This window comes from Neocloeon triangulifer, unplaced genomic scaffold, assembly GCF_031216515.1.
Source record: "Neocloeon triangulifer isolate White Clay Creek 2 clone unplaced genomic scaffold, ASM3121651v1 ptg000008l, whole genome shotgun sequence".
In the NCBI taxonomy this organism is placed as follows: Eukaryota; Metazoa; Arthropoda; class Insecta; order Ephemeroptera; family Baetidae; genus Neocloeon; species Neocloeon triangulifer.
Window position 1 is genome coordinate 5,116,609 of NW_026775550.1, and position 24,689 is coordinate 5,141,297.

A 24,689-nucleotide genomic window follows, 5' to 3' on the forward strand; every position below is an offset into this window, starting at 1 on the left:
AAGGAAATAATTCAAAATCTTTGTAAGTTTGCAAATTATTAGAAATTTGTTGATAAAGAGTCATCTGCCTAGTGTAAGGAAATGATGTCAATCAGGAAATTTTCCTTGCTTAACAAAACGTGAAGGTCTTAAATTACAATATTAATAATAAATCAATAAAAAAAAATGAATAAAATCGAAAAAATTAAAACTTTTTCATAAATTTTGAACTTAAAGCAAGTGGGTCTGAAGGATTTCTAAGGGATTTTTGTCCATATTTTTTTCTTACATGCAAAATTTGCATTTTTTGTGAAGTGGCACGTTGAGATGTGATGCTCTTCAGAATGCAGAGGTGCATGAGAATTGAAATGGTGTGAATTCATTCGGAATAACACCCGCACATTCTTGTGTGAATGCTTAAACACTCTCTGCTGCAGAGCCAAAGCCCGCGGCCTGCTGGTAATAGATAAGAGGCAGGGTCGCTTAATCGATTTCCACAAGTCGATAATAATAAATTGCGCCTTAAACACGGAGAGCGCCGCCGCCGATCGCTATCGTTACAATGCAAAGGTCGCCTCCCCTTTTTATTCGCCAAAATTACCATTCATTATGCACCGCGGCGTTGGTTAGAAAAAAAACTGCTTTTCTTCGCAAGAGAGAAACAGAAAGAAAAAAGAGCTCTTTTGATTATTCCCGGCTCGGACTTGCGCCGCCCTTTGATCGATCGATGAAGTCTTCGATGTTGATGATGATGGTTTCTCGAGTTTTTTTTTTGTTCCTAGCTGCATGTGTTTGCGTCTGAGCTGCTTGCCTTTTACGCTTGTTTTGGCACGCATATTAAATCTATTTTTCTTTGAGACGCGACCAGAGACCGACAACTATTTACCATGTTGCGCAGATCCTCTTTATCATTTTATTAATTGCACCCATGAATTTATGAAGTCTTTTATTTCATTTAACATTGGCCACGGTGAAAAATTTGCAATTAAAATTTTAAGTTTAAAAACGTTTTGAAAAGAAATATTTAAAAATAGATTTATGTTAAATGAATAAAACATGAATGCTATTATTTTTTCCAAATCAATTTTTTTTCATGTATGACTTGAGTAGAATAAACAACAATATAATATGGTTCTAGAAATTTTCATTCAAGAATCCATGAAGAATCTTGAAATAATAATTATTCTGAATTGCATTGATTACTAAATTAATAATATTATGTTCAAAAATATAAAACCAAAATATTTTATTGCTTGGAGATCTTTGAAGTATTTTTTCTGCCAGCAACAGGAGCTTCTCAAATTTTATTACAAATGTTTCCGATTAAATTTTTGTGCCGCTTACTTTCTCATGTTAAGTGATTTGCCAAAGTTGAGTTATGGCAGAAGAAACGCCGTTTGCCAAAGTGGGATTTTCTCATCAACTCGTCGGCGAAAAACGAAGACGGACAGTGGGGGCAAAAAAGCACCATCACGACTTTCATCATCGGTCTGCATCTTTTCGCACCATTCCGCGAAAAGAGGAACGGAAAAGCTCGGCTGGCAGGCATTTTCCCTCGCGCGCGGTCCGAGCCAATTTTACGCCTGCCAAACAACTGCGGGCCCGACCGACCAGCATGCAATCGCTCCAAAGGCTCGGATCGATGCGCCGCCAGAAATAGAAAATTATTATTTATCTGCGTGTAATCTCCAAGGAGTGTAAAGTCTGAGACTGATAAATCCCAAGCCTGCATATTATTCCCGTCAGTCCTTGATGCGTGCGCCACATTCGCTTGATTTATCGTCCGCCGACTAATTATCACCGGCTTGCGATCGAGAGACGTCGTCACCTCGCCCGGACTAACGAGCTGCTGCGTGCGTATCCATACAAATTTATTACAGTCAGTCAAATTAGTGTTTTTTTGTGGGCCATTGATGATAAAACGTACTGATAAGACCATAGTGCTGATTTTTTGTATCCACTTATCATTCATTATCAAGTGTATAAAATAAAAGACCAAAACTCATTTGAAATTTTGCAAATTTTGTTTAAAATAATTTATTAATTGTTTGGATGGTTTTGTAGGGAAATGAAGTTTCAACAGAAATATAAAAATGAAAACTTACAATTAAACTTAAAATCTCAAAAGTTCGTGATTTATTTTTTAAGACGCTTTTTATAATTATTGCTTTTTGGAGCTTCCAAAGTTTCCAGAATGGTTACCGTTATCATGCGAGTAAAGGACTCGCTATCGGTAAAAATTTGTCCTGAGCAATTTTTTAAATAACTTGTGAATGCAAGGAAATTAATTATTGAAATTTTCAATAATTTATGATATGGTTTATGGATCTCTTGATTAAAGAATAACATAACTTTTCAAAGCATCGATCCCTGAAACCAATTAATGCAGGATTTCTGCTGAGCATTGCACACATTTTGTTTCCCACGGTGTCAACCGCGCCCAGGCAAAGTCCCAACAGATTCCCTCTGTATTTTATACCAACATAGCAATATATTATTATTATTTAAAACGCCGGCAGGCCCTTTTAATTCGCAGTTTTGTCTTAATGTTATGCGAAATTATAACGCGCCGAGAGGATTGATATGAAAAGAAGCGAAGTTGGCGGGCGCCGCGCTAAATCAAACACAATAACGGACGCGGCTGCGATTTATTAAAATCTTGATTTTCGGCCTCGCCAGTGGAAGAAAGAGAAGGATGAATGATGGTGCGTTGTGTTGTTGTTGCCGCCGCGGTGCAGCAGCATTAATTAAAAACGCCAGTCTCATCTGTTGGGCCAAAATATGAGATTAATTTTCTGATAAGGCGGCATAACTTTTAGTGTAGGTTCTTAATCAGTGAGTGATTTGCACTATTAGAGCTCATTAATTCAGAGTTAGACGAAAGAAATAGCAGCATAAAATTAGTTTCGTATTTTTTTTGAGCAAAATAAAATGGGAGAATGCAAAAAAATTGTCTTTTTTTGTACTTTTAATTAACGAGAAAGAGAAAAGTTTCAATGAAATAAACTTCCATCGGATGAGGAAAAATTTGACTTTGTAATTTGAAATGTTATTTTACTCAATAAGGCACTGTTGAGCAGGTGAACAGACGGGAAAGTTATTTTCTACGTGGGAGGTACACGCGGAGCGATCGGGCCGGGTAAACAGCGTTCAATGTTCAAATGGCAAGCCGTGTAATTAATGAGAGGTAAACACTTTGGTGATAGGCAATAATTATACAATGTGAGATGAACCAAAACAGCGCACTCTACACCAAAGGCCAAAGTTGCTGCGGCTGCCTCCTTAATGGCGTTTGTGCCTCCTATAATGCACTGCTGAATTTTAATTTGCGCTCAGGCAAATTCTAATCTGCAATAAATCAAGAATTCAAATAATTCCACAATGAAGGAGTCAAGAAAGCCGCGCTTGTGCGACCGCCAAGGATTATGAAAATTTAATGAACCGCCTCTCTCTCGCTTATTCTCTCTTTGGTTTTTCGAATTAAGCTGGAGAATAATGTGATTTTCGACTCGGGATAACAATTTGTACGGAACTTGAGCTATTAAATTTATGGTCAAAAGCTCAGCGCTCACTTGCAAAACTGGCAAAACGGCTTGATTTGTAAACTGGTAAATATGTTTGCCATACAATACGGACACAGGGCTTTTAATGAAATGAGAGGCAAAATTGAGTTTTTTTTTGTCGGACACTAACGAACGCAATTTGCCTCACAACGACGCAATCTAAATATATATATGCAATGCCTGTTTTTTCTCACGGCTTTTTGGGCATTAAAATGTTTTCCGATGGGAAATTACAAAATTAGCAAGTAATTTACGTTGTTTTCTGTTTTATTTTTCCATTTGCATTTACCAGAATGAGAGGATTGCACTTGATTCTTTACACAAATGGGTTAACAAGCATGAATTTTATTTTATTTTAATAAATAATAATTTTTTTGGTAAATTTTTTAAACCAATGCTAAATATTAAAAAGTTTTTTTGAAGTCGAAAAACAAAATACATTGAACCTAGAAACACCGAGTAGTTATTTTATTTGATTTTAACTTCTGCATTCTCCACACAAAAATGTATTGCATTTATAAAAATCCAGACTTTTAAAAGTTTTTTTAAAAACTAAATTTTTATCAATAAACTTGGATTACTTCTATAAAAATCCTAAAATCTAGCTGCTAGAAGAAGGGAAACTGTTTGGTTCGAACTCGAGCCCATCTGGGGAAACAAACAAAAAGGTTTTCGCCGCATTGGCCAATAAACGCGTCGTTGGCAAGCCAATTCTTATCTGCTCACGCGGTCGGTTCGATAATGGGAAACAATAGAATCGCACTTTTGGGTGCGAACAGGCGATAAGGGCGGCCATAGCGGCGGCGGGTGTCACGAGCACTCCACCCCGCGCGCGCGTTCACCGCAATAGCGTTCGTTTTCGGGCCGGCCGCCTAAATGGCTTCATTTGTGACACCACCGAGAGCGACTCACTCTGGAGAGACACGTAACGACCGCGCCGCTCCAGATGTCCCATTACTCTCGTTTTTCCGCGCGTTTGCTCGGCAACCTGTTCTCTCGGAAATCGGAACGCTTGCTTTTCATTAAGCCAAAGCCGTGCCTCGTCCAAATTGTTTCAATGGCCTGTCCGCCTCACCGAGGGCGTAATTACTGCGCGTCCCCTCCAGCTAACGATGCACAATGTTCAAGTGGTCGCGGCCCACGACCGGACGCGCCGGTCCACTGTTGATTGCTTTTGAGTGCTGCCTGGGTGCTTCGACTACAAACCCAACTTTCCACCAATTTTATTCTGAAAATTTTTTCATTTTTTTTTAACCATAAAAAAAGCATATTTTTAAATTTAAATGGGTCTGTCTGTCTGAATCTATATTTGTGGGGTCAAAAGCGCAACCTCGGTGACCTTTTTTCGTGTCAAATACGGGTTGGGGGTGAATTGAATCTGACTTTTGACCATGGAATTTGATTCAGCCAGTGACTCGTTATTTAATTAAACTCAATCAAATCAATAATTTTAATTCAGTTTCAATCCAACAGGAATTGGAATCAAATGAATTGGACATTTAGCACGATTTGGAATGCAAAAGGCACCCGATTCGTCGATGCCCACGCCCAGCAAGTGTTTCTCAATAGTGTCTGGTAACGAGAGAGCCTCTCTGCTCGTTGGCAATCCGCAAGGCTCTGATTGCAGTTTAATGTACTTGACACCTGGCTCTCTCGCTCGCTGCGTGTTGACGATGTAAATTTGGCATGGCTGCGGTACAATATTCTTCTGCCGTCTGGCACGCATAAAGCGTTTGTCAGTCTGTGCACCGCATTGTGTGTGTACCGAGTAGGCGTCTCGCAAAACCACTCCCAAATTATTAGCAGAAGCAGCACCATTTGCGCTGTCTCATGTGCAAGGGGGAGAGAGAGGGCCTTCTTTTTTCACTCTTTGTTGATCACAAATTGTACCTGGTGCGAAAAATCGTTTCATTTCCACGCTCAGTGAACGAAAGAAAGTTGGCAGCCCCTTGCAGTGCTCCCAACTTTGTTATGCAAATTTATTAGTCTCGCGAGCTCTTTTAATAAAGCAGAAAAATATGGTTTATGCGCCGTGTTTTGCGGTCTGCACCCAAGTTATTCGGTCTGCGGTGCCTCCCTGCGCTGCAAATAAATGTGTGTATGGCACTGCACACATACATTTCGTGCCATGCGCCGGGTTTGCGTTGCCGCCGCCACCACGGAGAAATTAAACCGCAAAGTTGAAAAGCACAAATCAAATTTATGCTAGGAAATCTTGTGAGGGATTTCTCGCTTCGTTTCTCCCACACTAGTGATGTGGTGCAAAAATGCTTTCAAAAGCTTCTTCCATCAGATTCTTCCAAGCGCTTCCAAAATTTAATTCAATTTGTAAAAAATGTACAGTTATTAAATATTCTGTGCTAATTATACTTTGTAAAACTGAAATAATATTCATAACATCACATAACATAAACAAATTGTAAATTTTTAATATTGAAAAAAAAATTTAAAAATGGATTAAAAAAATACTGTTGTCTTTCAAATTTCAATTTCAAATCCGGATTAAGTAATTAATTTTTAATATATTCGTATTGTAATAAATTATTTATAAATGACATTAGCGTGTGTCTCATAATCAAATCGGAGACTCTATTCATGAAGTTCCGTGAAGTAATTACCAACCTAAATTACAGGTCAGGCGGAGACAGTCGTGAGGAGATACGCGAGTCCTTCTTACCTGAATAATTTCCGTCCTTTACAAACACGATGTGTGTACGCGGTTATCTGGCATGTGAATTCGTGCATTTTCTCGGAAATTCCGAGTCAGCCGTGCGGCAGCATTTAATTTTTCAGTCCAAGCTCTCCATACTTTTGGGAGGAAGAAAGGCACGGTTGAAAAATCGCGATAATAGTGCGCTCGGCGGCCAGACGAATAATTGTGAATACGAAAACTGCGGAGTTTGAATTTCACCAATCTTCGCGTGCCCGGATCTCATTTCGCGGTTCGGAACAAAAATAAAATGTCTAATTAGCCGCCGCGGAAAGAAAGAGAGGAAGGGTTGCTTTATTATTATACAGGGCGAGTCGGAGGAACAAAATAAATTGCCCTTATCGCGCGCTTGTATCTGCCCTAATTTATCTATTTCGCGTGTTTCTTGTCTCTGGCCGCGCGCGGTGATTTACATCGTCGAGAATTGATATTATTCCGGAGAGGGAAAGAAAGGGAATAAAGAGAAAGAGCCAGTCGACGGCATTAATTTCGTGATTTATGTCGATTCCGTCCGCAGCACGGCATGCTGTGGTCGTCGAGTAAAAAAAAACAAAAGGGGTGCTGCTGTGGGACTTTGATATTATGCATATTTCTCAATACTGCTTATTTTCATAATGTGAAACCCCGAATGAAGTCACTCGTCAGCACAAGGGGAAGTTGATGCTGATTTATCGCGTGGAAAAATACACCGCATATTTATTTATATATTTGTCCGCCCGGAACCTTTTCCGAAACACACACCAGATGATTCGTGAGCGACGGTAAACGCGTTGCATGAATGAACCGTTTCGTTTCAGTCGCGCGCGGCGAGAACGTAAAAAGGGAAATGATATCATGTCATGCGAATGGCGAGTTAAATCTGCTGGAAGCTCGCCCCGAGTTTTCAAATATGAATAACCGTGAAAACCATTACACAACTCCCTCTGCACAAACACACATCGTACATATGAAAGTTCTGAATGGCAAAAAAAGAAATCTCGTGATTGACTTTTCTCTCTACAGTTGCGTGTTGCTAGTCTATGTTCATTATTTTATTTCAAGGCAACTGCGGTTTTGGCGTCATCGATCGGCCCGCACTCGGTCGTATTTCATTTTTGCAATTGTTTCAGCAGCAACATAATAAAATTTACCGACTTCTCCGCGTGCACATACGTTGACCGAACAATGCTTCGTGATCACATTCCGATTGGCCATAAATCTACTTGAACTGTTGAACTTGATCGTCGGAATTTACAACTCAATTCAAAACAAATTAACGCTGCTCCCGACGGACCGCAATATGCCATTTACTAATATTTATTTACACAGAAAAAACTTAATTTGATTGTGTTTTTTTTTTATAGAACAATGAAATTAAGAATTTAAATTGAACAAGCCTTAAGAGTTCAATGTAGAAATAAAAGAAAATAATTCTGTACAAATAAAAGTTCATAAACTTTATTAAAATTGAATTTCAGATGTAAAAAATCGTAAATAAAAACAACCTATCTAGTGAAAATCTATATTCATCTAATAAATTTACCTCTAGAATTTTCTTCTTGTTGCGTGAAAATCAGTCAAATCTGATGATAAAAAATCGATAAATATATCTAGATAAAATATACCTCTATATTTTACAATTCAATAAATTTATTTAATTGAATTTAATTCTTTATTTTGGTTAGGAAAATTTTAAAATATATTTATTCCTATTAATAAGATTGCAGGAAAGAGGATTTTGTTAAATAAAGTACTGATCCTTTTAGAAAACTTTCAATTTATGACTCGATTATTTTCAGGAAATTAAGATAAAGTAAACAAATTGATTCAACTGCTGTTTTTCAGGTTATATTCCCTATAATATACAACTCTAACTTTGGATAATGTGTTTTAATTTAAATGGGATGAACACAGATAGAAGGTGGGGCAAAAGAAGGGGTGACGTCTTGAGGTGGCGGCACGGACGACAGGTGAGGTGGGCAGCTGCAGGTGGTGGACAGGTTCCCCAAAGAGGGCTGGCGTCGGTCACAGGGAAGGCTCGGCCTCTCGCTGGGGTGAAGGGCCACTCTCAGGTTGGTCAGTGGTCGCCAGACGAGGAACCTGGGGACAAGGAGGGAGCAATTAGTTAAGCTTTAAATATATTAGCATATGAGGTGCTAAAATGCACACAAATGCGCTATCACTTTATTTACCTGTCGACTCCGCAGGCAGGACTTGGGGAGTGTGTCTCGTGGGTCAGCTGGGGTCTGGGTGGTCCGGAGGTGCTGCCTGGTCGAGGTCGCCGGCTGGTAGATGTGTCCGCCCTAGAACAGTATTGTGACCATTAGATAATCACAAAGGAAACTAAGGGTGGACATCTCACCAACTGGGGTGGTCAGGACCTGGGCAGCTCTGCGTCCTCTGGCTAGGCTCTGCGAGACCAGGGTAGCGGCGAGGAGGGACGTCCGGCCAGCGGGGTGGCGGGGCGTTCTGCTCGCTGGATAACCTGGGAACAAAAGATTGAACTTTTAAGTCCCTCCGTCAGCGGCGGTGGCCAGAGAGTCGCCTACCTTCGTAGAAGTGGCGAGTCTCGAGATTGAGTGATCCACAGCTGACGGGGGGCCTCCTTTTATACTATTACCGCCCACCCACTTTTGCATACAAAACCATTGCCCTTCTACTAGAATATTCCCACCCATCGGCCAAGTGAGAGAATTCAGGCGACCTTTGTACCTGAATTCTTGAACCGACAAAAGAATTTACTTTATCCCAAAATAGATTTGCAATTTGCATGTTATTTTCAACAATTGATTTCCCACAAAAAGATTCTTAGACTGATTTTAAAATTAATTTCACTATTGGGATTTTAATTTTAAAACCCACTTAAACAAAAATATTCAAAAAAAAAGAACTAGGAACAAAACGTACATAATGCATTAACTAAACCCCTAAATTAATTTGACCTCTCTTAAAAAAAAACAATCCTTAAATTTTTCATCAACTCCCCCCCCCCCCCCCATTATGTACTTTGTTCTCCAAAAAGCAGTCTTTGTGCTCTGATTAACAAAAAATAAATAAAACAATTTCTTATATGTGACTCGGTGTTTAGTTGGGGTTGTCCGAGTGGGCTGCATTTCGGGCCTCATGTTCTGCGTCCAGGCGGTTGGCCAAACTACGGAGGAGATTTGCGGCCCGTCTCAGCTCGTCTGGGGTTACTGTTGGTGCAGGGCTTCCTTGGTGCGGCTGGCGAGGAACGGGATTTGGTATTGGCTGCGCCATCAGGGGTGGCGGTGGTGGGTAGTCAATAGCACTGCCTCTTTGTGTCCCGAGGCGTGCAAAGACGCTAGTTCTGGTATTTGCCTTGTTCTGAGTTGGTAATACCGCAGCAGTTGCTGTCACCATTTTGGCAGGCGTTGGTGGCTGTACTGGCACTGGCTGCCGAGGACCAGATGTTGCAGGACAATCTATGGGTATTAGTCTGTAAGGTGTGCTCGTGGTTATCGGAGCTGTCTGGCTTTGAGCTTGTGCAGGGGCAGGTCTGCGTACGCGTACTTCTGGCGGTAGGATGCGGACGGGAGTAGTCGCTGCACTTCGTGGGTCAAAACCCCGGCGTGTGACCTTTGCCTGTTGTTGTCGGTGGACTTGCGCCTGTTCTCTTTGCTCTATGCGCTTGTTGATCTCCGCAGGATACAACCCTGTCAGTGGTGATTTTCTGATGGCGCCGACTTTGTTTTTTTTTGTTTTGGAATGGGACGCCTCTGGTGTTGCTGGTCTGTTCTGAAGGGAGTGTTTGTTGCATGAAGAGCTCCTTAGGGGTTGCCGTCGGCGGGTCGGTTGGTGGTTGGCGGTTGGTGGCCACGGGATGAAGGTCATTTGCATTTTTTTTTATGGTCATCTTCCAAAGTGCCCACGTCTATAATGAAATTTGCACTTGTAGTTATGTTCACATTATTTTAATAAAACAAAATCTACGCTACCATGGGCTTGAGGCACTTCGGGTTTGTTCCTTTTCCGATTATTCCCGTCGGCGAATTCATCGTCCGAAGATGATAGGGATAAATTCAAGAAGTCGTCGTAGCTGGACATGGCGAAAAACCCACGCTTCGCGAGGAGGGAAAAGACGCTTGACTTATTGATGGGATGGGCCTTGCGCTTACGATTCGTGTTTGTTTTTTGTGTCTATAATTTGAATTTTTAAAAGTTTAACAGAACAGCTTTGTAAGGAAATTCTAACTATGTTTTGAACGAACCGTAGCATTTTAAACTGTGTTGAAAGGGTTGATGTTTTTGGTATTTGATAGGGGGGTTTGGCTTTGTTATTTACCGCAATCCTGACAGAATCGCCAATTGGTATTACAAATTTCGTTTATTGCAAACCAAAAATAATTTTAGGAAGTTGCAAGTAAGGGGTTTGCATATGATTATACTGACTTTTTAATTGTTTAAATTATTTCTAATGCTAATTGTTTAATAATATTGGTTGGGGTATTTTGTTTAAACAAATTGGGTCAGCTTATACACGGGCTTTATTTTATACAACAATTCTGGCAGAATGAGTAAAATCACTGGATCGAAATTGTTCGTATAGTGTCACTTAAAAACCAACAAATGGGAGCGGTGTTCCCTGGGTAGGCCGGCATGTTATTTTCAACAATTGATTTCCCACAAAAAGATTCTTAGACTGATTTTAAAATTAATTTCACTATTGGGATTTTAATTTTAAAACCCACTTAAACAAAAATATTCAAAAAAAAAAGAACTAGGAAAAAACGTACATAATGCATTAACTAAACCCCTAAATTAATTTGACCTCTCTTAAAAAAAAACAATCCTTAAATTTTTCATCAATTTACATTTACAACTGTTTACAACGTAGCGTTACAGGTGACACAATTCAATTCACTCATTTGCAAACTGGTTGAAAAGGAAAAGGAAACAAAACAAGTCATTTTTTCTAATTTTAGAACACCTAAATTCCAAACTTCATTATCATCTAGTATTGCCTATATAGGGGCAGGAAGAGGATTTAGATGATTATCAAGGAGTAATAAATATTTATTTGCGCTTTCTATCCTGCTGCTATACACGACACATACAGTAATTTCAAACATGAATCTTTCGATAGACAAGGAAGTAATGATCGTTGAAAAGGGTTTCTCATTTTTTGCGTTAATTTGGCTATTCACGTTTTTTCTTCAAAGTATAGGACGACATTTTAAATGCACGGTTAAAATCAAGAATTAAACTGCGAATATTCCAAATGCTGCCACGGGCACTTAGTAAAATTCAAGTAGTTTGCACGTTCTCCGATTTAAAAAGGGAGCAAAGCGATCGTGGAAATGGTTATAAAAGTCCAATTTGCTCATTGCAAACGCCCATGCAAGATCCACATTGAAAGCCCACTTAGCGAGCTTTTCGCGAGGGGCGCAGCCGCGTTTTATTGCTGCGCGACGGGCAGAGAAGAAAATGACACAGATTTTCTTGAGGTGCGGTGGGCAGAGCCGAGGATATCCAGCAGAACATCTGCGGTGGCTGCTCGTCGGCGGCCTAATGGATGGCTCCCATTATTATGCGAGAAATAAAATTTTATGGGCCAACGAGAGAGAAATATTCGGGACGCGCGTGAACGAGTGAGTTATTAGCGGGCTTAGTGTGAAAAATGGCGGCATCGGAAACCAGTTTGATAGATCGCAATGATCGCATGTGACGTCGCGCGCTGCGCCATTCATCTCTCGCGGATTCGCGCACCTCTTCGCGGCCTCCAAAGGCCCCAACTTCTTCTGCGCGCCTTCTAATTGCTGAGGCAACACGGCGACGGACACGACGCTGGCTGGAATTTATACATTCGGTATTGCGCGCCGACTCGAAAAAGAAGCTAGTCTTCTCGGCCGGGCACTTAAAAAGCCGTAAAGATAAAAGTTCTTGCGCTCAAAATTAGTTTCACCTTGAAAATTCCAGCCGAAAAAGTTTAAGAGCCGCAGCGAAGTCTCCTTTTTTGAAATTAAGAGGCGAAAGAAGTTAATCATTTTTATGCGCTCCTTTTTTGAGTTTCTGATTTCCCTGCAAAATTTTTGACAAGCGCAAATTGGAAGTAAATAAAAAAAATTCATTCCTAAAATCAAAATAGATCTTGAAACGATTTTGAAAATTAAACAATTTTAGCTAAAAAATTTTGCTAAAAACAATTCCAATTCAATAATTTTTTTTTACAATGAGAACTGAATGTTGCCTGTGAGAATTTGTTTTGAATTTTTATCTCTCTCATGCAAACTTCATAACAAACTTTTGAGCTTCTCAATTCTGGATATTAACGTGTTGTCAAGTTTATTTCGTTTATGTTGCGGGAAAACATTTTAAATTAAAAATTTGATTTTTTTCCTATTTATTCTCAGTAATCACAGGATCAGGATGGAGCAAAGTTTACCGTGAAACAATGAAGCGCATCGTCATTTTCTAAACACGTTCGATTCACCCTCGGGTCAGCCTCTGCTGAATTATCGCAGCGTTCAAAGAATCAGCTGGCTGGTCGCGCATTCCACGGCCACTTTGTGTAACATAATAAGGAGGAAGGCAAGGCAGGAGTCTTGCATAAATAATCGTCGCGGCAACATTCTCGAGCTGCATTCCGCGTTGCATCTCCTAGCGCAGTCACATATGCTGCTGCGGGTGATTTGATTATACTTTGATTACATGCACGGCGGAACATGGAATGCAGACACTTGTTACGCGCATTTGCATGCAACCGTGTTTCTTTTCTCATATTCTTCTGAATTGAATTTGAGACGACGTGTTTGCAAATTGATAAAATTCCCGGCGCGATCGAAAACTGCAGCGAGTGAATTGAATAATTTAAATCGCGCCGGTCACATGCATGCATGACTCACGTTGGCCTGACTGCTGGTGTGGTAATGTGATTAATATAAAACTGCTCTCTCGGTGGTGTGTATGTGTGCGATGATGATTGCAACAGGGTACCAGCGTAATATCTCGTTGCAATGGGACGGAGCCGCGCGGCAACAATCTTATTTTTACGCGTGATGAGCGCGCCTTGTTTATTATTCTTCTCTCCAGACTGTGCAGGCTATGATGAAACATGATTTATCTTTGCACAATTCTTGCATCGCACAAACACAATCAACTTGCAAATATTACAAAGCTAAAAATATCTAAAGCTCATCAATTTATTTACAAAATGATAATTTATAAATATTCATTCATTTTTCTCGCTTTTTTAAACCATGTCTGTTTCTTTAGATTCCAAATAACTTTTTCTCCATACGTTTTCAATTTAATTAAATAACTAATTTACTTCTGTTCAATACACATTGGAGAATATGCGAATAAAAGCAACTTGGGAATTGAACGTTAGCAGAAACGCTTAAAAAATACGCAGATTCGGTCACGCTCGAGATTGCAATTGTACCCATTTACGAGCGGACAAATGAGACAAATTCTGAACGGGCAGACGCACATTGCTCATTCAAAGGCGTTTTTGTTTCGCGGACCACCCGTGGTGGATGCTCGCGGTGCGTCTGTCGGTGACAAAAGACCATTTTTTTTAGAGTGCATACTTGACAAGAAACAGCGAAATTGGCTCATTATCCGCGTGGCAGAATGTTGAGGTGTCGCTCTTTATCGCGCGTAATTGCAGGCTGGGATGAAAGCAAGAGGCGCAATTTTCGCCAACAAGCAATTAAATTCCATCCTGCGAGAAATTCAAAATCTCTTTTGAAGAATGAGAAATCGCAAATAGCGCCGCCGGCCGGAGATGAATTGCCGATCGATATTAGAGGAGGTGGCAAAGAAGAAGACGAAGTGTCGTCATCTTAAATTGTTTATTAGGCGCTGAGAACTCGTAAAAGTGCTCGTAAAGCGACGACGAGACGACGCTCGAGTTCACAGCAGATTAGAAAACATTGACGAACTTGATTTGGCCGCACCACTCTCGCCTTGTCGAGGGTGCCAAAATCCATGTGTTTATATATTATTATTATTATTATTATGTGAGTGCCATTTTTAAACGTGACAATCTTGTGTTTGTTCTAGGTGAGTAGCGAACCCGCCCACTGGATTTCTTTATCCTTGGTCAGTGACTCTGCTGCAGTCGTTTTTGTGTGAGTACACAATTCGAACAATAGCCAAAGCAGCCGTCGTGCTGCTGGAATTCCCGCTCCGCTTTTTTGCAAATTACGTAAGCTACTGCTTAAGTGCATTTAATGGGAATTAGTAGTCTTGCTAATGGAATAGTTCTCGCGGGCGAATATCATCTGCTGAGCGTCTCGAGCAAATTGAACAATTGTTTAACGACCGATGACTGTTTTTTTTTTCATGCTTTTAATTCAACTTTTGCATTACTTCGAACTTGGAACAAAAAGATTTCTTCTTGGAATTGAATGGTAGGGAAAAAAGTTTGGTATAAACTTGAATATTTTATATTTATCATACGAATTTAAAAAAAAAATGATATACTTTTTCAAAGGTTATCTGAAAATAAGGCAAGTATAGTTAAAAAAAGTACTAAAATTTATATTTTTTGAACTTGACTGATGAATTTGTAAAATTATTTGTCAATATTCACTACGGGATTAGCTGGTCTTAGCTTGAGTTGGAATGAGAAATTTCATGAAAATCACACAATCATATTCCCTCTATATGAAGCAAAAAATAAGCAACAAAGGGGAAACACCGAATGTACTGTCACCCTTGTTAGTTTTGCTCAGTTGAGCAAAATCACGGTGAATTGTAAAAAAGTGAAACTTATGCGGGCTTGAATGACAATAATTCGCATCACATGCGCAACAATAGCAATTGGTCATAATCTGTATGAATCGGCCCGCATGTATATCGGAACGAGAGTTGTTCTCACGCGCCGCGGAAAGCAGCTCGCGAGAGTGGTCATCGCGGCCAATGTATTCATTGAGTGGCTAATTCCGCGTTTGCATTATTATATCTCTGGTGGTGTGTATTGTGGACGGACGACTCCCCTCGGCATTCATCACAATTACACAGAAACAGAAACACACACCGCGGCCTCCTCCCGTCCGCCGGCCCCCCTCCCCGCGCGTATTTTGTCACGTCACGCCGGCTTTCAGCTAAGTGAGTTTCTTCTTCTCACTGCGTCGTGTTCTCCACTACTGTGAGTGAGCCGAGTGAGCACCGAGTGCCTCGTCCTCGCGGTCATTCAAGTGCTTTTCAGTTCCGAAAGTCAGTGCGGAAAAGTCGCCGCCGCCGATTTCCCGAGCAGGATTTTCCCTCTAGTATGCCGGAGCCGACAGGTGCTGCTTCCCCGGCAGACCCGATGAGTAGTGCCGCCGCCTTCAACAACAACAACAACAATCCAGAAACCGTCGGCAAAGACGTCGTCGACCCGGTCGCAGCTGTAAGTCTAAATTTCCCAAATTAGATTGTTCTCGACTCTCAGCCGTTTTAAATTGCAAAAGATTTGGATCAAAAACATTTTGAGCCATTTTTCCTGGATAGGCGTTGGAATTTTTACTTTAAAATCACTTTTTTTGACGTGTCCACACACCAAGTAAAAATTCTGTTTCTAGGTCACTTTGGAATATGATTAATTATTAATTTATTTAAATTAGTACTGTGACTAATCGCCTTCGACGTCCAAGTGGTTAAAAAGTAAAACAAAGTAGAATTCCCAATTTTTGGTGAAAAAGCGATATGAAATTTTTCATCATTCTAGGAAGCAGAAAATTAGTCACTCTGGTGCGGATTTTGCGCAGAGTCAAAATATCAGCTTTCCAGCCAAAATTTCTAAGTACTCCGCCCTTTTGCTCGTTGCTTGTTCGTTCGAGTCATGAATGAGAGAGCCACTCTCTCACTCGCGCGGCATTTGCATGCAAAAGCACAATTACCTCTTTTGCGTCTTGCAGATCATTCGTCTGCCTGTATACAAGAGGAATAAGACAAAAGAAAAAGTGCACGAAGAAGCAAACAAACAGCACGTTATCTCGTCGGCTAAAACAGCAGCCGAGAGATGAATTATAATTTTTTCTCCTCTTTTTATAATGTACACCCGCGCGCCAGTGAGTGGCTCAGAATGATAACACTGCGCTGGCTTCTTTGGTTTTATCTAGAATTCCTGAGGCGTGACTCGTCGCGGCTTCAAGCCCTGTTTGTTTATCGGAATGCAAATGTTTTCTAATTCCACGCGTCACCAGCTAAATCGGCGCTCAATTACCGCTCTATATTGACACATCCATGTTTGAATGGAGCATCGCGATTGGCGACGACGACGAGGCCACATACGCAAGTTCACTGACTCGCCCGACGGTCGGTCGGCGTCGAAATTATCATTACGGGCGCGCAGTAAGCGAGCTAGTAAGCAGGCCGAGCGAATTTGCATAATGGAGAGACGTACGGGTGCGTTCGAAAAAAAATTCGCCGTCGATCGTTCGTTAAGTGAAAAGCACCGAATAAAAAACGTCTGAATCAGATAACCGTGCACGAAACAAAGGAAGATTTGCTTAATTTTCCGGACATATTGTTGGAGTTTTCCTTTTTAATTTCGGCGGATCGATAGTCATCATTTTATTGCATAGTCGTAAAATCAGCGTTGCCAGCAAAGCGTGACTGCAACTGCACCGAGCGAGTGTGTTGAACCAGCCCAGGCATTTTGCTCTCAATTTGTCTTTTATTGTCTCTCGCACGCTTGGTTTGCGCGAAATTCGAGTTTCGCCCCGAACGTCTCGGGTAATAACGAAATTTATTGCCGCGCGCACTCGGCACACAGCAGCTGTCGCGATCAATTGCCCAGGTACCATATACGTTCTTTCTTGTTGCCCGAATTGGGCTGCTCTAGTGTGATTTATGCCACTTTGCTTCCCTCTGCCAGTGTATTTAATTTCGCACTCTGCTGCCTCCCGGTCGCAATTGAGATTTAGATGCCGGAATGCGCCAAACAAGGAAAACTTCTCAAATGCTTTTTAACTTTTCCACCGAGAAAAAAAGGATGAATTGCTGAAAGCTATTTTGCTCAGAATACTTCTTTGTATATTTTTTTCTGCGTTTTAATCGCTTTGCTGCTTTTGTTTTTGTCTAGACACTGCTGATTAAAAGTCTACCACTTATTTCAAAGGGAAAGAAAATTTCCAAAATTAGAATTTTGTTAAAATAAATTTGAAATTTAGTGTTGGATTATTTTGACTTGTTTACAGAAAATTAAAATGATTAAAAATTGATTAGCAAATTCACATTTCTATTGTTAGAATTGTTAACAAAACAATTCTGAACATTTGGTTGGAAACGAAATTGAACCAAGGCGTTTTCAGAAGCATCAGACTATAAATCTCGTGTCGTCTGCTTGTGCACTGACACAAGTTTCCTCCTGCGCCACCTCCCCGAGTTGGGTATCAGGAAGCCCTTTAAAAGGCCACGGAGGCCAAAAGTTCCGCCTTAATTAACGATTCAATTAAAATTCCGCGCGCACAACGTCTGCCTGCGCGCCTCTCTGTACATTTCGCCGATTCTCGACAACCGCCTGCTGCTTCTGCATGAACGCAGTGGGAAGTAATAAGTAATGAATCGTCTTTCTCTTTGGCATATCCTGTTGCTTGGCAGCCGAGAAACTGCTACAACTCCCAGCAGTAACTTTCGACTGAATGCAGCGCTCTTTCTTTCTCTATCTCTCTCTCTCTCTCTCTATATTATTACACCTTTCATTCCGCGTACTTCTCGAACCATCTCCTTCGCTCTTCTATGTGTGTGTGTATGTCGTCTGCCACCGCCGCCGTCACTGCGGCACACACACCATATCGATTCAGTTCCAAACTCAATTACAGTCAGGTAGGGCATGCCAAGTTAACTTGATTTACCTGTTTGTTACTCGAGAGGCACGCCGTTTTGGGCCCTGCAACATAATGTCTATCTTCTCTCTCTTGAGCACCGTCCAAATCAAATTTCTACTCTGTCCTTTGCCAGAACTTCACTCGAGACACCAGCCGGTGCTGCAATAGTATAAATTGAGAAAATTTTACATGAAATTTCTTTATTTGGTGGATTTTTCCTCAAAATTTCTTACAATTTAAGGAACAAGATTTTTTTTTTCAAATTTTGTAATTTTTTTCCATTTTTTTTTGTGCATTGCTTTATTATGGGAAAAAAATAAAAGGTTTTTTTTATTTCATCTTTGGTAAAATTTCAGATTTTTTTTTTATTTTTTTTAGATCATATATGATTTTTCACCCCAATAAGGATAATCTTTTGTTTGGAGATGGATTGCATTAATAACTATCGTAGCTTATTTTTGAAATTTTCTTGCAGAAATCTAGCGCTGACGTAATTCTCTTGTCGGCAATATTTTAAATATCCACGCACGCACACACTGAGAGATAAAGACAAATTACTCGCTGCGCGCAAGTTGGAATTTTTGCTTGCATAATATTACAGGCAGCACGTTAAAAGTCTTTTCTGTGCCGCCGCCGCACAAAATCTTCTTATCTTAAGCACAAGCGGCAACTCTTCTCGCGCAAAATGTAATAAATTTGTTGCTAACCCTTTTATTCATTTTGCACCCAGTATGGATGCGGAGAAGGAGCGGCCTTTCTTGTACAAACATACATCAAAGATTTAATAAATTATGCACGGAATTTTAGCCACACAAGAGGCACATTGTTCTCCTGAAAGCCATCATTTTTCGGGCCAATGTGCCGCTAATTCAATTTGAGCTCTCTTTCTGCCTGCCTTAACGACAAAGAGCGGAAAAATACAAGAGAAGAGAGAAGAAGCATCTCCTCAGACAGATATAATCCTTTTATAATTAAACATAAGATGGGTCGTCGCCGCGAATTTGCATTAAAATAAGCGCTGGCTGCTTCGGCGAGCAGCGTCCTCTCGGCTCGTCGCTCGTTGGGCACAACAATGAATAACGCTGCCTTTGATGGATAAAAAAGGCTTTGCAGAACCAACAGCCATAATGACATTTACATACATCCGGCCACTGACGATGAAATGACAATGAGGGGCGTATGTGTGTTGGTGCGAGTGTGCCCTGGCCGGCCTGGCCGCTGCACCAATATACTCTTTTTTTGTTGTGCGCGACCCTCTTGCGCTTGCACGGTCACAGGCTCGATTCCGCTGTGCCAATTTATTGAAATAACAACCCTTTTCTCTCATGGCAGCGAAACTCGGCGTCATTCGGATCGCGAATGGATTTGAGCGGAAATTAAAGGCGCCGTTACCGATATTGTTCACGCGCGCACTATATAAGGCTGATCGCAAAAGGTCCGTTTGCCCGATTGGTTTCCGCTGTATTTAATATGCTTTTGAAAACAGATTTTGAATGATTTTTTTGTAAAGTTTCTGTGCTTGAGCCTCCAGGCAAAGGAAATTCTCCAATTTTTCCTGGTGTTATTAAAAAAAAAAGAAAAAGGCACTTAAATTATTCCAAGTTTATCCGCATTCATTAGAATCCAGCGCAGATATGGAAAAATGGGTTCAGCAGGAAAGAGAAGAAAGCTTGCCCCAAGTTATTTCCTTCAATCACACGTTATGCGGCAAATAATTGCCAAAACATTTTAAAGCGGTGCAATTGTTTTTTATTTTTGCAAGCTGGAGGAAATTAATGCTGCAATACAAAATCTGATTTTGAATTTTGAAGAATAAGTCGGTATTTAATTAATTTTTTTTAATTACACAATTACGCCAACAATAATTAATCATGTTCAGAACTAAAGGCCCTTATCACGTGAAGCTCATCGCTGCTCACAAGCACTCTTTATTGTGTTCCCATGCCATCCATGGTGGTGACCACTGCTGCGAGAGTGCCGGACGAACGCTTCTGAATGATCTGAAGAGGCGATTAAAGCTTATTATAGGAGAAAAGATGCATGAAATAACCGTGCTGTGGTGAATGATCCAAGCGGCGGGGTCAGAGTCTCCGTCGTCGTGTTATTGTTTGTGCAGCGGTCTGACTTGACCGACCGTCGTCGGATAAAGAAAGAAAGAAAGCGCGTTATCTCGATGGCGCGCGCTATACTGAATTTTCAGCAATCACATGACACGACGGCGATGTGACCTTGTTATTCAATTTCCAGCTAGGCGGCTTTTGATCCTATGCAAGACACGTGAACGCCCCTGCATTCACCTCATATTTAATTCTGCCGCCTTTTCCCGATGCGGCAATTCATGCAAATTTCACAAGGAAAAGGGAGAAAAGCAGCTTACACGAGCGAATTTGTCTAAATTTAATAAAACTGGAAGCGAACCAACCATTCGCCGGGGTTAATTGTGTTTGTTGCTGCTGCATGCGTGTGTGGGGTGTTATTAAATTTGTTGGCGCTATGACTCGCAGTTCAAAGCAAAAAAGTAGGCTGAGTTTGTCTCCTTAAAAGTCGCCGCCGCCGCGACTCATAGAAATGATAATAGCAGATGAAATTAATGTAGCATGAACCCTTGGAAAGTGGGTGTGGCGCGCTCTTTCTTTCTCTCTTTGTCTTTCGGCCGGAGGAGCCGAGCAGAGATAGAGAAGTTTGCGAGCGAGCGCTCCCAAGGTCCTTGCCGCTATCGTTGTCTCTCTCTCTCTCTCGACGGCCGCCGTCGCCATGGCAACCCGCATCATGTGATGGTGATGATGATGATTCCCAGTGCCGACGAGCGAAAGGGGCTGCCCGCCTCTCTCCGCCACCGTAATCTCGCGGGTGCTGCCGGCGGAAATTCATTCCGATTTCGCTGCATTTCCACGGCTGCACTGAACTCGCGTGTTTCGAATTATTAATATCATTGCGTGTCCCAAACGCTTGCTTGTATACACATTTGCGCCGATCCGCTCGGGTGCATGGATCGTCGTATTTGGCTGCTGCGACCGGAGCAGCAGGAAACGCCCTGCTGAATAGTTGGGAATTAATTTGGTGACGCTACGAATTTGCCTCTGATAAAATCCGCGGAAGTGTCATATACATGCATTCCATTCAAGTTTTACACTACAAAATAAAACATTCTGAAACAGCTAATTTCATAATTTTCTCATTTAATTTATTATTCTTCTCTAGCAAGTCAAAACCATTCAACCTACAAAAATTTTTTGAACAAAATATTGGCATAAAATATCAGCATTATTTGCTTTAGCACATTTTGTCAGATTTCTAATGGTCCTTTGATAATATTTTAATATTCATAAAAATAAGTATTTATTTAATAAAAACGTCAAATGCATTATATTATTTTTAAGGGCAGGCCAAAACAAATTCTTGTCCGCCTTGTGCTCTTTATTGGTGGTGTCGAGATTGCTTCTTTCTTGACAATTTCTTGCGTGGCATTGATTTCAAATTAAAAAAGCTCAAGCTCAAATTTTCATTGATCCATTCATGGAAGCCATCAATCATTGCCTAAAATCGATATGAATGCTGGTGGTTTTAATTTTCGCCCAAGTTCCAATATCGCAGACGAGAAGAAAGAGCTTTTAAATAATTCATCGGGCGCGATCAGTTTCTAAGAGCTCTTTTCTTATATCATTGGATGCCATGTAAGAAATGCAGGCACCGCTCCAAGACGGGCGGCCGCACGCACCACCACAAGAAAGGGAACAAAAGGCAGCAAGTCGAAAGTGCATTGCCAATCAAAATGGCGTGCAGAAGGAAACGAAAAAAGCTGCTGTGCCGCAGAATAATAACTCGAGATTAAAACGCTGGCGCAGACGGATGGTTTGCGGAGAGAAGCTGTTGCAATTTCCCTCATTCGGCCGCGTGCGAGCATGGCAAGAGTGCAACCGGATTATTCCGCAGGCAATTGTTATGTTCTACGGCGTGCAATAACTTTTTATGCAAACTGAACGCTACGTCAGCACAAATGTGATTGTGTTTTTCCCTCTGCAGGATCGAACAAGAAGGTTATTTTATGTCGCAAGGCGTTTTTTTCTTCTTCGCCTAGCAATTTTCTTTAATGAAAAGTTGGTCCGATGACGAATTGACTGAAAATATAAACATACAGTTTTCGCCGGCTGCTGATATCAGCAGTTTATGTGGGGCCGAAAATATCAACGCTCCACTGCTTTGTTTGATAAGATACTGCCTTAGCACTTCAATAATGTGTTTTGAACACGACTTCGAAAAGCCAATATGTAAAAATTAATTAAAAATGTCATTATCGTATCTAAACATTCCTTTTTTTACAGGCCTGTGTTAGATTTATTTAAAATTTTGGTGTGTCTTTTCTCAAATTAATTCATAATTTTGGATCTGACAAACATACATGAATAAAATAAAAATTAATATTAACCCTTTTCTTACCATCAAAAATGATTACAATATATGTAAGTCCCAAACCCTCTCACTGGACTAACAATAAGACTTCCTAAAGGAAATCAGCCCTTTTCACCTTGCTTTGTGAAGAATTTCCAGCCACAGATTCAAATTAATTCTTCTTTGGTTATGCAACTCGTTTGCAATTGAGTGAAAATAACAAAAGATACTTAATTACAGCCTCAGAGAATTCATATTCCAGAGCTCGTTTGCAAATTATTGTTTCCAATGTGCAGGCCAAAAAAAAGAGAGCCACAAAACACAATGAGCCATCTATTAAATATTTCCGTCGCGGTCGTTCGTCTCTCATTGTATTTATCTTGCGCCGCTAATCTGGCGACTCATTGTCCCCAACTCTCTAACACAATCGCGCGTTTACAAATTTCCCTTCCTATCAATTTCGCCATATGTTGTTATTGAAGTTGTTGTGCCGAGCGGTTATCGGAAATTGACGTGAGTTTGCTCCGTGCACGACACTATATATACTCGCTCGGGCAAAAAGCGGAGAAGTTCGATTTTTGTGTACCATCATTACCGACGTCGAGGTTATGATGAGAAAGAAAACTGCACATGAGAGTGAGAGAGGAACTCGCCCTGTAGCTCGTGTTGGCCTCTGACCTCCTCTTTGTACACCAGACAGTCGGAGGATGGATTTTGTGCCGGCTGGAGAGGAGCCATCCATTTTTCGCTGCCTCTCATTCTCTCTTTTTAATTTTGGCCAGCCGACCAACCGCACACCACGAGAGAGAATGAGAGTGAAATGGCTCTCTCTCTCTCTCTCCCACTCGCCAGTGCAGTCGGTCGACCAGAGAGAGAGAGAGAGAGAGAGAGAGAGACGTCTTTTTGCACCGTCTTTTGTGCGAACTTTTAATCATGCAGATTAGAAATGATTCTCCGTGCAAGCAAAGGGAATCGAAAAGAAGAGAGCAAAGCTGCATATCAAAAGCCCCATTCTGCGGGCTGAAAGGACGCTCGCCTCGTTCTGCGGTGCTGCCGCGCACTTGAATATGTCTCTCTCCACTTTCGATGATCTGTCTTGTCGAAACGACCCGCACTAGAACTGATTCGATAATCAAGGATTGAGGAGAACGGTTAAAAAACTGCTACAAATTAAATTGGTGCTGGAGATTTGTTTCCCCCTTTGTTCAGACTGTCCGAAATATTCATATCGCTTTCATTAAAATCGTTTTGCATACTTACGGTAAAATTACGATTGTCTAGAATATTTAAAGATTGAATTTTGTTTGAAAATTGGACTTTAAAATTAGTTTGAAACCATATTCACTTGGATTGTTTAAAAGTTTAGACACATAATTTTTTTGGAGACTTGTACGGTCCAGGATCTTTCGTGGTTTTTAAATATTTTTAGTGATATATTCTGCGCTGTCTCATTCTAGCTCCACTGCATACAAAATTAAACCATTCAGAACAGGATTAATATCTGTTTGGGAGCCAAAGTCGATTTCCCAGGCGGCCCGGCATCATTATTCAAATGGCGAGACAGCCATTATTTTATTGTTACCAGTCGTCGTTGAAAGAAATTCGGCGCCGCAAATGGCAAATCCCAATCTTCTGGGTCGACGAGCGTTAAAAATCGGCCTCTCGAAACTCAACAAAATCTGCATGCGCGATGATAAATCGATCGGCAAATATTAATAAGCGATAATTCATTGCAACGGCGAGGCAGAGCAAGAAAGAGTTAAAAACGCCGGTTAAAAATCCAATTAGCTCGTCGTGTGATGCGAATTCGTTATTTATTTCCGTTCCGAATTAAATTTTCACGCTTGCTGTCACTCGATTACAAGCGCTGATATAATTGCAGCGAAAAAGAGCATCAGGCGGTGTAACTGTTAATAATTTACGGCCTGCGTCGAACAGAAATGCGTAACTGGTTATTAAAAAAAATATAAAACTTTGGTCGAAAAGCGCGCGACGTCATGTTATTTTGAATAGTTGCGCCGGGGCCGATGTATGACTCAACTTGCTCAAACTGACCTATCCTTTGATTGTTTAATAGCAAAACACTGCACAATTTGCAAAAGTTGCAGGAAAAATAAGGCAGCTAAGAGCCGTGTACAGAAGAAGTGTATGCGAGTGTAATCACCTCGAGAGAGCAGACATGAAACATGACTTGGCTCTTTTTGCTGAGCGTTTGTGCTGCGCCGTGCGAATTCTTTTCGCCAGGAAAGGGATCGTGTTGTTTGATTCGGCAGAATGGAATCCCGCGTT

At 41.0% G+C, this 24,689-nt stretch overlaps 2 protein-coding genes across 14 annotated transcripts in view; one reads left to right on the plus strand and one right to left on the minus strand.

Annotated features, from left to right (window-relative positions):
* The window catches only part of LOC132194826 (protein alan shepard), a 143,809-nt gene that overhangs the window by 7,960 nt on the left and 111,160 nt on the right, over window positions 1–24,689 (plus strand). For 3 of the 13 annotated variants that reach the window (XM_059616359.1, XM_059616365.1, XM_059616370.1), the window contains exon 1: window positions 15,336–15,589. The exons of 4 other annotated variants lie outside the window; for them this stretch is intronic. In XM_059616359.1, coding sequence (XP_059472342.1) covers window positions 15,470–15,589 — 120 coding nt within the window. In that variant the 5' untranslated portion in view covers window positions 15,336–15,469. Of the gene's footprint in view, window positions 1–14,315; window positions 14,325–15,330; window positions 15,590–24,689 lie in introns of those variants that run through there. 6 more of the 13 variants (XM_059616362.1, XM_059616360.1, XM_059616373.1 and 3 more) reach the window with 5 other exon arrangements.
* Window positions 8,093–8,880, minus strand: LOC132194904 (uncharacterized). The gene is made up of 5 exons (XM_059616496.1): window positions 8,863–8,880; window positions 8,781–8,821; window positions 8,594–8,716; window positions 8,424–8,534; window positions 8,093–8,331 (listed from the first exon to the last, which is right to left on the minus strand). Exons 1-5 carry the CDS (start codon window positions 8,878–8,880, stop codon window positions 8,127–8,129), a joined length of 498 nt encoding a protein of 165 aa, XP_059472479.1. The 3' UTR covers window positions 8,093–8,126.

Bases quoted from the DNA above. Each gene is read 5' to 3' on its own strand.
- LOC132194904 (XM_059616496.1), bottom strand. The intron at 8,535-8,593 runs GTGAGATGTCCA...ATACTGTTCTAG, and splicing joins GGTCCTGACCACCCCAGTTG to GGCGGACACATCTACCAGCC. The intron at 8,332-8,423 runs GTAAATAAAGTG...CCTTGTCCCCAG, and splicing joins CCTGCCTGCGGAGTCGACAG to GTTCCTCGTCTGGCGACCAC.